This window comes from Montipora capricornis, chromosome 12 (assembly GCF_036669925.1).
Source record: "Montipora capricornis isolate CH-2021 chromosome 12, ASM3666992v2, whole genome shotgun sequence".
NCBI classification, from domain to species: Eukaryota; Metazoa; Cnidaria; class Anthozoa; order Scleractinia; family Acroporidae; genus Montipora; species Montipora capricornis.
The window spans coordinates 20,237,120-20,251,015 of record NC_090894.1 but is presented as its reverse complement, the minus strand read 5'-3'; the positions used below and the strand labels follow the sequence as shown (position 1 = coordinate 20,251,015).

General features: G+C 39.9%; 1 protein-coding gene across 1 annotated transcript in view; it reads right to left on the bottom strand.

Moving 5' to 3' along the window:
• The window catches only part of LOC138027003 (mucin-like protein), a 25,485-nt gene extending 11,589 nt beyond the window's left edge, over positions 1–13,896 (bottom strand). Inside the window, exons 1-12 of the mRNA XM_068874483.1 lie at positions 13,749–13,896; positions 12,746–13,060; positions 8,760–9,050; positions 7,780–7,969; positions 7,067–7,275; positions 5,733–5,999; positions 5,272–5,313; positions 4,444–4,577; positions 3,576–3,917; positions 2,586–2,686; positions 1,770–1,871; positions 463–992 (exon numbers count right to left, since the gene is read on the bottom strand). Coding sequence (XP_068730584.1) covers positions 463–992; positions 1,770–1,871; positions 2,586–2,686; positions 3,576–3,917; positions 4,444–4,577; positions 5,272–5,313; positions 5,733–5,999; positions 7,067–7,275; positions 7,780–7,969; positions 8,760–8,784 — 1,942 coding nt within the window. The 5' untranslated portion in view covers positions 8,785–9,050; positions 12,746–13,060; positions 13,749–13,896. The remainder of the gene's footprint in view (positions 1–462; positions 993–1,769; positions 1,872–2,585; positions 2,687–3,575; positions 3,918–4,443; positions 4,578–5,271; positions 5,314–5,732; positions 6,000–7,066; positions 7,276–7,779; positions 7,970–8,759; positions 9,051–12,745; positions 13,061–13,748) is intronic.

The following is a 13,896-nucleotide window of genomic DNA, read 5'->3' as shown; positions in this document are numbered from 1 at the left end:
TATCATTTTCGTGATTTTATACTGTTTGTCGTCGATGTTAGCGCATAACTGGATTGATTTGAACGATGTCAAACAGCTACAGATCCGTAGTTTGTTCTCATGTTTCCATCAAAACTCAAATTTAGTAACTTAGCGTTGTCGTTTGCATAGGAAGGGAAAGAAATTTCCTTTAATGGATCCGATTCGTAAAGCATGGTCTGTATAAGGAAACTACTTTGTGGCTTTGCCGTCGTCGTCGGCATTGCTGAAGCTTTCAAAGCAACCACCAACTTGAGAAAAATGGGAGGTATTGTTTTTTTGTAAATTCCACTGAAACATGAAAGAAAAAACAAGTTCCAATGTGAGGTGGTACCACTCCCCGGTTGACAGATTGTTCTCTACAAAAATATGCAATGAATTAAAAAAAAAAAAAAACCGTTTTACTAATGGAATTTTCTGTTTAGCATCAATGAAACCTCTTACCACGTTGAGGTGGGACATAAGCCCTGCATCCTTTAGAAGGCCGTTTTTCGTAATATTTCTTACAACTTTCTACTCTTCGTCTCGATGTAAGACAACAATAACCAAAGGCTTCCAGGTCATGTTTTCGGTGCTTTTCTGGAAATCTCAGCTTGTGGTACCGATCTAGGGTGCCCGCTTGTGGCAAGTCAAGGATCAGGGCACCACGTCTTTCAGCGTCTTTGTAGTAACAGCATCTTCTCCCACGTTCATTGACGGGTTGAACAGTATAAAAACATTCAGTGAAGGGAAAATATGGCTCCACCCATGTGTATCTGTTGTCGATAAATGCTTGGAGAACGGTGCAAGGACAGGGATCTGGCCTGTCAATCAGACTCCCCCTCACTGGATCTGGCTGATTATTGTACCAGAGTGAACAATTGAAATCACTGTCTTCAATACCGCTGGAATTCTCAATGCGCAGGATCCACCTTCCTGGTATACCGACATTTCCAATTGCATTGTCGATGCCCTCTGCTCGGAGAGTTGCTGACCTAAAGACATTATAGTTAAAATGTTAGGAGTTTTGGTCTCCCTGTGCTCTTCCTGTTGCAATGATTTAAACATATATGATCTCATATAATAATTGTTTTAAGGACTGGAAACAAGGCGCACGCTTTTGAATCATTAATAAGCTTCAGACATGAATTCAGTACCTCCAATGAAAAGGTAAAAGAGGACTGAAACCAACATGCAGGCTCGTGCGACTTGACAACAACAACAAAACAATACCTAGAAAGAGTCCTTAATTTAATTGTGGTGAATGACTTCCATATTAAGTAAATAGTGTTTGCTGTTTCTGGCAAAGAAAGAGTCCTTAATTTAATTGTGGTGAATGACTTCCATATTAAGTAAATAGTGTTTGCTGTTTCTGGTATACAATTTTCTACCTTCAAAGAGAAACATATTTTATCTTCTAAACTAAGTGAACATTCATAAATCCGTACCTGTCTTATTATAATGATATGCAGTATCTGTGCCAACAAGTCCCTGACACTACACATCGCCCCAAAATCCCCTCTTGTTGCCTTCCTTAGTCGTTACAATTTGTCATACCTTATAATTATGAGAAGGCAAGAAGAATAAGAACTATCCATTCCACAAAATGTCCCATTTAACCGGCTCAATAAGAGAAGATAGCTCGAGAAAGATAGCAAAAATATATCACTTTTTTGTTCAAAGGAAAAGTACCCTTATCACAGACTTGGGAATTTTTTTTAAATCTCACTTTCATTGTCGTCAATGCGCAATCCGACAGACTTTATTTTTACCTTGGTAAATTAAGGTAATGATTTTTTGAGCCTCCAGAGTTGAATCCAATAACAGGAAGACTGATAAAAGCTGAAGAGGCTGAAAAATATTCGTACAAGGACCTATAAATCAGAATAAGAGAGAGTAAGAGCGCAGTTTAGTGATTACGCCAGTTGAAGTCTTTTCAAGCAAATTCGGATGGCTTGGACTAGCCTCCGAGATGCTGCGACAACCCTTCCCTCTATCCAGACAAAAATGCCTTTGGCTATCAGGGTTGCAGGGCTAACCTTTTCTCGGGAAAAAGAAGCCCAAAATTGAGCCCCTTGGCGTAAAATAGAAAAATTAACCGTTTAGAAACGACTTTCTCATTTCACAAAAACCAAGCTGGAGCACTAAGAGTTCTGGACTACTTCTAGATGTTCCAACACTCAGCAAAGAAGTCCCTAATGCGAAGGTTCTCTTTTGATTGAGGGCACTATGAATCAAAGCAAATCACATGCCGAAATATAAAGTAGATCAAATCAAATGTTGGTTTTTGATGAGAGGGGAAAACCGGAGTACAGGAGAAAAAAAACCTCTTGGGGCAGAGGAAAGAGCCAAAAAACTCAACCCACACATGATGAATAGGAGGCGAGCGCTCTACCCACTGCATGCGCATGCGCCAGCCCCGCTTCCCAACACAATCCGGTCTTCTAGATCTTACAACCAAAATCCCTTAAGAGACAGGTAGGCTTTTGATAAATAAACGTGGCTGGAGTCTTAACTACGACGTCTACGATGTTAAGCTGTTTCTACCGGTAATAACCAAAAACAAAGGAACAGTTAAAAAGACTTACACGCTTGTTGGCACTGAAAATTGTATCCCGTTATGAGGGTAGTTAAACATTACAAAAGTAAAGATGTTATCGGTAACGAGGACGGCCTGGAATGTGTTGGTCTAAAATTAAGGAATAAAGAAAATAATGCGTTAAAAATGTGAGAGCATGCGGCCATGCAGTTTTTCTATATTGCAGGTCAGTTCACTAGGCCAGGATTACTTTTGTTTCTTCTGTTTTATCTACTTTATCTTGTAAGTTTCATTCTTATGCTTCTTTTCTAAGGTGGCTATATATGAGCAAGGGCCATATAGTTAAAGTCTTATTTATTCTTTTGTGGATTATCCTTGTTTTCGTGTGGCAGGGGTTTTGCTTTGGCCTCTGGTGGGGCGGCCCTGTCACTCGTTCCTCCCTATGGGCTGTGGCGGGTGTGCCTTCACCTTTGCTGGGATCATGTCGTCTATATTTGGGTATTTCTTAGGTTACCATGCTGATTTTACGTACACGGTCTAGCCCAATAGGGTTTGGCCAAAATCACCCGCAAACTTCAATATCCTTAGAAGTTGGAACGGTCTGAGAATTGATTAAGGTTCAGATAGAACTCTTGAACATAAATAAATAAAGTTATACATTTTCGTAATAAGAGGAACACATTTAAATCGGTTCCCAATAACCTGTACAAGGATGGGTTACGTTTTTGCAAACGTTGGCCGTGTAGCACTTATATTTCAACAGACTCAACTTAGGTAATGTGGAGTGCTCATTTTCTACCCATATCAACCATGTGAGCGTTAACCCTACTAAAGCTCACCATTTCATTAGTAGGGCTAACGCTCACATTGTTTATATGGGTAGAAAACTAGCACTTCACGTTACTCTCTAATAGTTAAGTCTGTTCGAATAACTTGGTTGGTCATGTAATTTCCTAAAGCTTAAATGGAGTAGATCCCTTGTGGCTAAAAACAAGTGCCACCCTTTACAGGAAGAGGAAAACGAATGCAATCAGCTCACCAATTTTTCCGCGATGGGATTCAATTGCAAATGACGAAGTTTCACCCATGTTACGACCAGCACCCAGGTCGCATTAAACGTTTTCCCCTCCGGTAGTGAGGAGCTGGATTTGCTCTGCAACACATCAGAAGTTGCGTTTTTCAACATTTCGGCATCATTAGGTCCTGTGTAGATGTGATAGAACACTTTAGATGGTCCGTTAATGAATGATCGACCAAGATCTGTTCGTGTCCAATAGGGTGCAATCATTGAACTAAAACGCAGCCAATATCTTTGTCCGAAGTTGTAAGGTCTCTGATTAAACCTGTCTATTTCAAACTGGATGGTTCCATACGGACAAATCTATCATGAAAGAAAAGAAAATGGAAAACTTTTAACAACGTCTGCAGTTTACATTCTTAAAACGAATTTAAAAAATGTTCCTCTTTTTCACATTGACACCATGAAGCTCTGGTGCAAACATGCTCGTTCCCGTGACTCTACCAATTTTATAACTTCTTGTCTTACTATTTCATGCCTCTCACTGACAGAGTTCCTCCAAAATGGTGCAAGTTTTCCTAACAGCACCGAGCGGCTTTCTCCAGTCCCCTGGGCAAACTGTGTGCGGCCTCATTCGGGAATTTTCTCATAATAATAATTTTTCTAATAATTTCACAAGGAAAACGCGCACGAGAGGCCTTACGGGTAATACGATAAAACTGCTTGCAACCCACGTCTGGCTTTGTTTGGCTCCATTATCAATCACAAACGCGGGCAACCTGGTTAACGCTTTCCTGTGATCAATTGTGTCTCACTGGTATAATAATAAAATTAAGAACCTAGTGATTTCTGGTATAAATATCTAGATTGAGGCTAATATAACACTTACATAAAGCTCCCTGAACCTTGTTGAAAAGAACCTTATTCCACCGCCAGGTACATTAATTCTAGGACATCTGTTCGTAAAAGACAATTCGGTATCCCCGGCTGATTCACCGTAAGGGTACATCCGAATAACAGGAGCTGTAAACAAACGAAAAAAAGTGAAATCATGGTACTTAGCTGCGAATGTAAGTCTGGTGTTTCAATTTACTGACATTACTAGCACTAAGTACTAATTAAGGATTAGTTAGGTACATTCGATTTCTGTTTTGTCATCGACTACGCATTTGAAAGTGGTTGTATACTTTAGGGAGACTCGTTTTCTACCCTTTTTTGGGATTTGTTCAGTAACGAAGATATCACACTATAAGTATTCTGACTGTTGTCTTCTTGTTAAAAAGCTTATTCAAAAAGCAATTATGAAATACCACATCAGTAGCCTTTCTTCAGCGGCTTTCTAGATCTTGTGAAATGTTATCAAACCGAAACGTAAAGTTTCATATGCATTAACTAAAATCAAAATGTTTCATGATTGAACACAGTTTATATACGAAAACTGAAGCTTTCCCCGACAACTGATCAACGAAATTTTGTTGAGTGTTTTATGAACAAACAAACAAAAATGACCATCTTCTCGGAAAACTTAAATTTGATAAGTTTCTCGTAATTGAACTCGCCTAAAAGTTCGTCAAATTGTTAGATTTTACGAAATACCACTCGACGCACCGGCCTATTAATTCCGAATTGTGCTAAAGATGGCTCAATTTTCGTTCCCATTGATCCCAGTTTCGGTGCGGCAATTCAAATAATATCAGCAATACATAAATTTACTAACGTGGAGTGGGGGAAATGCCCTCCGGTGACGTCGTCGGGAGTGCTAGGAGAAAAAAAAACGGTTTGCATATGTATTATCATCAGAAGTATCATCATCATTATTAAGATATGATAGACGCTTCTGAGCGCTACCTTAATGAAAGATCACTTAAGGTCAAATGAGTAACATATTTATCATTGAGGGCTATTGCTTTGCTTTATCACTTTTGATACCTCCTGTGGAAGTTGGAAGTCAAAAGTTTCCATGTATACTACTACCACAACAACTGAGCTCTTCCCATATGGACTCTCCATCACTTATTCCTGACTCTAACCATTAGGACAAAGCGCCAAACAATGGCTACGTTGGAGCTAAAAAGAAATGCATTGGAACTGTTTTGCCTATTGCGGAAGAGTACAGACTTTTTCAGCCCTGTTTCGTGGAACGAGCTCCTGTAGAGGTTTAACTTCTACTGACAGTACCTCCTGTTGTGACAAAATGAATGGTGTTACTTCCATAGACCTTTCCAGTTGAAGTATAGCACAATACCCATGCAGTATAGTTTGTCAAAGGCAGAAGTGATACCAGTGACGTTTGGTTCTGTTGCAGTGTTCGTTTAAAACTCCACAATGGTTTGCGAACTTGCGTCTTTTTGTAAAGAACAACACATCCTTGAATTTGGTCTTCAACAACGGAAGCTGACCAACTCAGTTGAGCGTCGTGACCGGAAACAGAGATAAATGAAATATCTGGCAAGAGAAAGAAAAGTTAAGGAAAATAATCCCAAGTGAGCGGCCTTGCATAAACGACATTTCAACAGAGCGGTTTTTTCAAAGAAAACTCTGGTTAAATTCACACATAAGTCGTCACGGTTCACGCTATTGTGATGATAGGCTTGTCATTGTGATGCCCTATCCAACCCTTAGTGGGCATACCAGCAGCCCATTCCAGTTTTACTTCCCTTTCCTGGGGGCAAAATTGTAAATGGTTTGAACCCAGCAGTCATATCATAATTAAGTAAAGTACGATCGTCCGGGTGAGTGTGGGACTGTTTGAGATGACATTGACTGACGTTTCGACAACCTGAGCGGACCGGACGATCGTACTTTACTTAATTATTTCCTGGCTTTGTTAGTTATTAATTTACAGACCTGAGTATACAAAGAAAATTTGGAGGAATGGTTACTGTACGAAGAAACAGAAAAATCAAATGTCTAACCCCCGAATTACAGTTGAGTTTTCCTGTTAACACAAAACAGCAGAGCAAGATGCTCATGCAAAATGGTGACGCTGGGATGGATCAATGTGTTCTTAACAACATTGCTTCTCAGCAACATACTCGCCGGGTAATGCAGTTCGTAAAGGCAGAACTTTTGTATTTTGACTTGCAGCAAGCATAAAATAATTTTGCATTGTATTGCAACGCATGGTGATGATATAGCAGCTCTAGTATACTAAATAAAGCACCGAACTCTTGGTGATTGGCGCTATAATAATCAGCGGAAACTGGACAAGACTCATCGATAGAACTTGCTCGGTCGGCCAAATAATGATTGGTCGATAGAGCTGACTTACGTTTGACTTACGATTCTCAGCTCTTCAGCCGATCAGACGCCAAACCAAAAAGGATTCGATTATGTTGCAAGCACTGACATGATTTTCCCACACCATTGCTCAGGGTCTCCAAACAAGAGACACGAAAACGAGTTTTGGTTTTCCCCCGCTTATAGCGTCGGTTGCATGCATTTCCCTCATTTCCCTCAGAAATTCATTTTCAAAACATAAGTAAACTAAAACAACATCGTTCAGTACTCACTTATCTTTGAAAAGTCGTGCAAAGCGAAGAAAGTTGAATTAAATTCTCGTTCGTGGATACCAATGCCAGTAAAAAAACCCATATAAAGGGGACGAGCGAAGTTTCCCCAGGAGACAAAAGCAAACGGCTGAACCTTTCCACAAAATGGACCAGCTAAAATGACTGTCGGGTTTATGGTTGCCCATCCAAGATAATCATCTTGCCAGTATCTGCAAGAAACAAAGGTAAGGCAGTAAAGTGAGGAAGGAGTTGTAAAACATCTTTTTGGGGGTAATCCCCCAGCTATTCCAGACTGCTACCTGTAGCTTCTTTTTTTAATCAGGGCTAGGCACATTGTTTCCCTTGTATCATCTATTGTTTCTTTTTCCAATCACAGACCTCGTCTGCAAAGCTTTACTGGAAGTTTTGTTGTTCATAGTGCAACTTCTAGTTTTTTTCCGGAAACAATTTGAAATTCACTTTTGGTGCAGGTTTTCGTATCTCATGAAGACATGTAACACCTAACTATTGCAAATGAGCCCAACAAAAAAGGAGGCTACAGCAAGCCTTTTATTGGTTCGTCCGATCACCGAAGGATACCAAGGGATTAAAGAAATTAATAATTTTGAATTCCCAATGGTCATTTTCCACGTATGAACAGCAATGCTGACCAGGAAAAATAATTTTCGAACCTCGCATTCCTAAGTAAACCCGTCAACAAATTTCCGACTCACGTGCAGTTTGGTGCTCCTTCCACCCTTCGATTGGTGAGTAAATCAACGACGTGAACCAATAGAAATCGTTGAACTGGAGGTGTGAAGGTCGGGTAAAATGCATTGAAACAATTCATTCCACCTGGAGTACTTCCTGGAAAACCAGGACTGGTAACAACACCCATTTGACTGATAGCTGTGGCCTGGCATCCTATGATGTGTTTAAGAAAAACACAATGTTGAAAATGCAGTTATAGTACGCTCTGAAGTAGCATTAATAGTAGTAGAAGCACCACGATCAATAGCATCAGTTGCAAAAAACAGTAGCAGCAAATTCGAAAGCAGTAATATCGAGTTGCAACAGCAGCAGTGAGCCGCAGTAACAGCCGCGGTGACCATTGCAGCCGCAGCAGCAGTGAGCAGAAGTAGTAGCAGAAACAGTCAAACATAAAGGGTGAGAAAACTAGTTGCTTGGCGACGGGCGCAAGAACAACTGAAAAATCAGAGTCTCAGGCAGGATTCAAACCTACGACCTCCGTAAAATCGATCAGTGTTGCGGTGGTCGTAGTTTTGAATCCTGCCTCCCAGTACTCTGATTTTTCAATTGCTCTTTCGCCCGTCGTCCAGTCAAGTAGTTCCCCATCCTTCTCACAAGCGCATTACACCTTAAAAATCTATAGCTGCATGCAGTCAAACATCAATTCAAGGTGAAGACTCGAAAAGGAACAAGGTTGTAAGCTGATAAACGGAGGTTTGTAAGTAAAGCATGCTGTGAATTTAACCATGCGGGAAAGGGTGTCCGGTCGCATGGTAATCAGTCACCGTAACGGAACTTCAATGACATCTAAAGATGGGGAATTAATGAGCTCCATTAATTAAGAAAATAATATTACTATCCTAATGTCAATTTAACAAGCTTTAAGACTAAATGTTCATCTAGGCATTCACTAAACACGAGATGTATTTATATTATTTTATTATTTCCTTTTTTAATGTCTTACCTAGTCTTTCTCGAGGCCAACTCATTGGTCCTATTCCACCTTTTGTAAACCCCGCTACTCTAATTTCATAGGGTGCAGGGACGTTCGCAATATCAATGGTTGTTTCATGGACGTTCGGCCCGACTGTTAATGAGGAAAATTTGTCATCGCCATCGACGCGATAATACACTTTGTATCCGAGTAACTTGCCCTCGACTCTGTGACTCGGAATGGCCCGCCACTTGACGTAGATTTTCAAGGTGTTGTTTAGATAAACTTCTAGGTCTATCGATTCAGGAGGCTCCAGTGGAACTGAAAAAAAGGACACGAGAGGTAAGTATGTGAATAAAAAAGACAAGCACTAGATCTTTATGATGAAAACTGTAGTAAGATGAAAACAACTGAGGAGTAATTGAGCGAGTAATTTCAAAATAGTAAACTGAAAGGGGACGTTGGTTGCCGAGCGCTGGATGACGACAGAACTCTCCGCCGCCACCACGTTAAAACACTTTGATAAGTGTGGATCCAAGCAGTTTGTCGTTTGCTTTGTGCTTCATAACCGGTCAATGTGTACAAATATCTAGGGCTTAATGATATATGCTTTGGCATGAGCCTATTCCCATCCACTCCCGTCGGAGATTTTTCTCTTTCCTAGTGTATAGAGCTAAAAATTTCCCTTTAAAGATAAATCTCCATTTTCAAAAGAGACTAAGAGAACAGCAAGAGGTGTAGTGGCACATCTACAACCGGTAGCCTCGCAGCTCTTACAAGGTCTCACCTGATTGGAGACCACCCTTGAGGTTTAACAAAAGAGCAAATAACAGAAACAATGGCCCTTTTTGGGGGGGGCTAAGGTAACAGAAACAATGGTTCTTTTGTTTTAGGCCTAGGGTCCATTGTTTCTGTTATTTGTTCTTTTGTTAAACCTCAAGGGTGGTCTCCAATCAGGTGAGACCTTGTAAGAGCTGCGAGGTGACCCTCTACAACTACACCCCTCCCTATTACCCATGGCGTACCACAGGGTGCCATACTGTCACCACTTTTGTTTTGTATCTACATCAGTGATCTTCCACTCGCACCACAAGTATGCAATCTCGAGTCATACATAGATGACTCTAAGATTTCCATTTTTTTTTTCAATCAAAGATGCCGAATCTGCAAAAACGCGTTCTTGAAGAAGATCTACTAATCAACCCTGAAATGACCAGTTCCTTATGGTTGGGACACAACAGCTTCTGCGTGGGCTCCGTAACGAAATCGTGATCTCTGAGATCACACCTGTCTCCAGCTCCCCAAGGATCTAGGAATAATTCTAGACAATAACCTGACAAATGACCAACACATCCATCAATTTACTTTATCGTGCACGGCCAAACTTTGTCAAATAAACACACTACGCATAATCATTTCCGCTCTAGTCCTACGTAAATTGCTATATTGCTCTACAGTTTGGTCAAATGCAACTGCCACAAACATCAAGAAGCTTCAAGCTACTCGGAACTTTGCGTGCAGAATCATCACGAAAATCAAGAAATTCGAGCTTAGAACACCTGCGTTACGCAAGATCAAATGGCTAACTTCACTACAGAGACACTGTAATGACGTTTAGGTGCATGAACTGTCTGGCCCCCCACACATTTGTGTGAGTCTCTCCGAAAGCGCAAGTCTATTCACTACCATAAAACTAGAAATAGAAACAATCCCTTGCTATTCCTCCAAGTAAAACAACGTCATGTCAGCGACGTTTCCTTCATAGAGCGGTCAACATTTCGAACAATTTAGATTTAACATCATTCATTTAGAAAAAGTTGAAAATGCACATGCCCGAGAATTATTTTAATGAACGCTTTTCAAAACTTTACTAATTTATTATTATCATCATTATAAATTATTATTATTGTTATTATCATTATCATTATCATTATCATTATCATTATCATTGTCATTACTAGTAGTAGTAGTAGTAGTAGTAGTAGTAGTAGTAGTAGTAGTAGTAGTAGTAGTAGTAGTAGTAGTAGTGGTAGTAGTAGTAGTAGTAGTAGTACGGACCTTAAGCACGGACGACGACGATGACTACGAGAACGTTGTCTAAAAATATTATTTCCCGTTACAGTAATAATTTTGCGATTACTCCAAGTCCTTCGGCATGGAGAATATGAGTCCACTTTCCAAGAATAAAATTAGTGAGAACGGTGTGGATATTTAGATTGAAAATTGAAAATTCGTTGTCAGGTGCTCTCGTCCTCCACATGACCTCAAATTTGATCATTTCACGTCGTTGTCAAGACGAGAATGGCAACGAAATGTATCAAAATGTAAAACGCACGTGCAGGGCGTGCAGAACTATTGTTTTTGCTAATGAAAGCTATTGTTTTGTGGTATTCTCGTAGCCGTCTTCGTCGTCCTTGCTTAAGTTCCCTAATAGTAGTAGTAGATACCCATAACCAAAATTGAAAGCTAACCGGTCTAAAATGGGTGTTAGACTTTACGACATGTAGATCAAAAGTAGTCAAAAGTAGGTCAAAAGTAGTGTATAGAGCAAACTGCTGGGATTGCAATGATTTCTACATAGGGAAAACGAAACGCCGATTACGTGACAGAAAAACAGAACATTTTAAAGCTCTAACTACAAATTGTCACGAATCTGCAATTGCTGATCATGTTTTCTTAACCAACCATAGAATTAAGTGGGATCATTTTGAAATATTAGCAACTGGTCGATCAGACATGCATTGCAAAATTAAAGAGTCTCTGTTGATCCGTGATCTTAAGCCAGCCTTAAATGAAAACGTTGGCAGTGAGAAACTTTATCTCTACTATTAGGATATTCTTGTCGTTTTATGTCAATAAAAAATTTCGTTAGTTCCCAGTCCGTACAGTTGTATTTTTGAATTTAAATTTATCTGCAACTGAATAATAATCACTTCTGATGATGTATGTTGTAACATACGAAACGTTAAGTTTATAAAAGTTATGCATTTCCAGCAAATGTTTGTAACCGCTGTTTGCGTTTTATTCCTACTGGGTGCTTTGAATTAAACACTCTTGACGAAATACTTGAATACGGCGCAAGGGAATATTTCGTTGGTGACCTTGTAATCTATGTACATAGTGTAACTGTCACGAGATGTACAATGTCCTTCTCGTCTATCCCTTATTGGAAACCAATATTTACAAATATTGCTTTTGTTATTCAAATGTTCCAACCACAAAAACAAAAGACCCTGTTTTGACAGCCAATGAGACTCTGGTTGACACGTTAATTAATGACAGGTGACGTCAACGATATCTTTCCTATAGCATTAACCTAAGAAAAATCGTGTGGGAACGGGCGTAAAATAAGTATAAACACAATAATAAGCACAAGCGCAAGAAAAGCAAATTTTCCTTTCCAAATACTCATCTCACAAGTGGGAACTGGCGTGAGTTAAGCTAAGCACAAGCACGACGATTCCCACGCCATCTTAAATCTTACCGACAGAGCTGAAAAAGGGCAGAGAACCTACCCCATGCAACTAGCTCTCTTGATGATCCAATTGCTAGGGCCGCTAATAGCCAAGTGGGTTTTAGAATTTTCTTGCAATTACAATACGGAACGATTTTACCGTATATTTGATTGACAAGTGAAAACCAATTAAAATAAGTGTTTTCGACTTTTTCCTCGTCACTACTTAAACAGGCTTAAAATCAATTGCGTGTAGCTCGAAATAAAATGAAACTGGTCGATTGGACGAGAAGCAGTTTTTGTTATGAGCACGCGCATTTAGAGAAAAAAACTCGACCAACAAACGTGTATGCGTCATTACACTAGAACAAAACACCATGTGGTGAATCATCTAGGGCTCATGATTTTTCGGTAGATGTTCAATTTTTTTTGGCAATGGGGTTTGCAGTCTATCCCCAATATTCTCAGAAAAGGGGAGGTGTGGGACTGGGGTGGAGTGGGTTGGGTGGGATATTAAAATGTTGTTTCTCATCGGTTCTAATTACAATCAAGTGGTTCTTACTTCCTTCAACCGTTGTCACATAGACTTTCTGACTTTTCCTCAGGCTGACCTCTCCTGTTTGATTGTTGTTAACTAAGGCAACAATCTCTACAGTGTAATTTGTGCCAGTGTGCAACCGTCCTACATCTTCTCTATCACTATACTTGTCGACATTAAAGACAGTTGAACCAGCTTTTCCACTGGTCGGCGTACAGACCACTGCATAGATTACAAGTTGGTAGGGATGATCAGGTGAGTAATGAGTCCATGCTACATTTATGCTTCTCCTTTTTACGTCAGAAATGTTCACATTGGTCCAGTCTGCCACAACTGTAGCTGAAATTGAAAAATATGGTGGGCGATAGGTTTTGGCGCATGGTCATTAGCAATTTTAAGACAGGCACAAAAAAAAACCTTTTCAAAGATTTTGGGGCTTCTTCTCTTAAATTTGCAAGGGAATCTCAAACGTTGGGGAACCAGGGATGGCCAAGAATTAATCCATAGATTCAAGAGAAATTTTATGCTCTGTTTATAGAGACCATTTGAATGAGAACATGGTGGCATATTCCCTTCCCTTCCGCTTGATACACTTTGCAAAGTCGGCATGCCATTATTTTAGTTATTTTCCAATGTTATGTCACCTTCTATTCGGACCATTTCATCAAAGTCTAATCAGAAAGGAACTTTACAAGTATGATAAAGGAAAGGAAAGGAATTTATTTAAGTGACTGTGCAATCTTTTAGTGCTGGGCACTAATTGGGGACACTGTAAACTATATCAACAAATTAACGCAAATCAATCAAATGTTGATTTTTGAGGAGAGAGGAAAACTGGAGTATCCAGGGAAAAACCTCGCGGAGCAGAGGAAAGAACCAACCCATATATGACCCGAGTCTGGGAATGGAACCCGGGCCACATTGTTAGGAGGCGAGTGTGATCCGACATGATAATACAGAATACAAAATAAAGCACTACATGCATATATTTTTTTTCTTGAAGATAGTCTAAAACTTTCACATTTACCTTCCGAAAAAGATTCATCCAGCACGTAGTAAAACAGCTCAAAGCCCTTTCCCGACCCCTCAAAGTAGCGATCACTGTAGTAAATCAGTGGAACCTTTGGTGCTTGGGCAAGAGCAAAAGCTTCCCCGCTTACACCGCAATGTCGGTC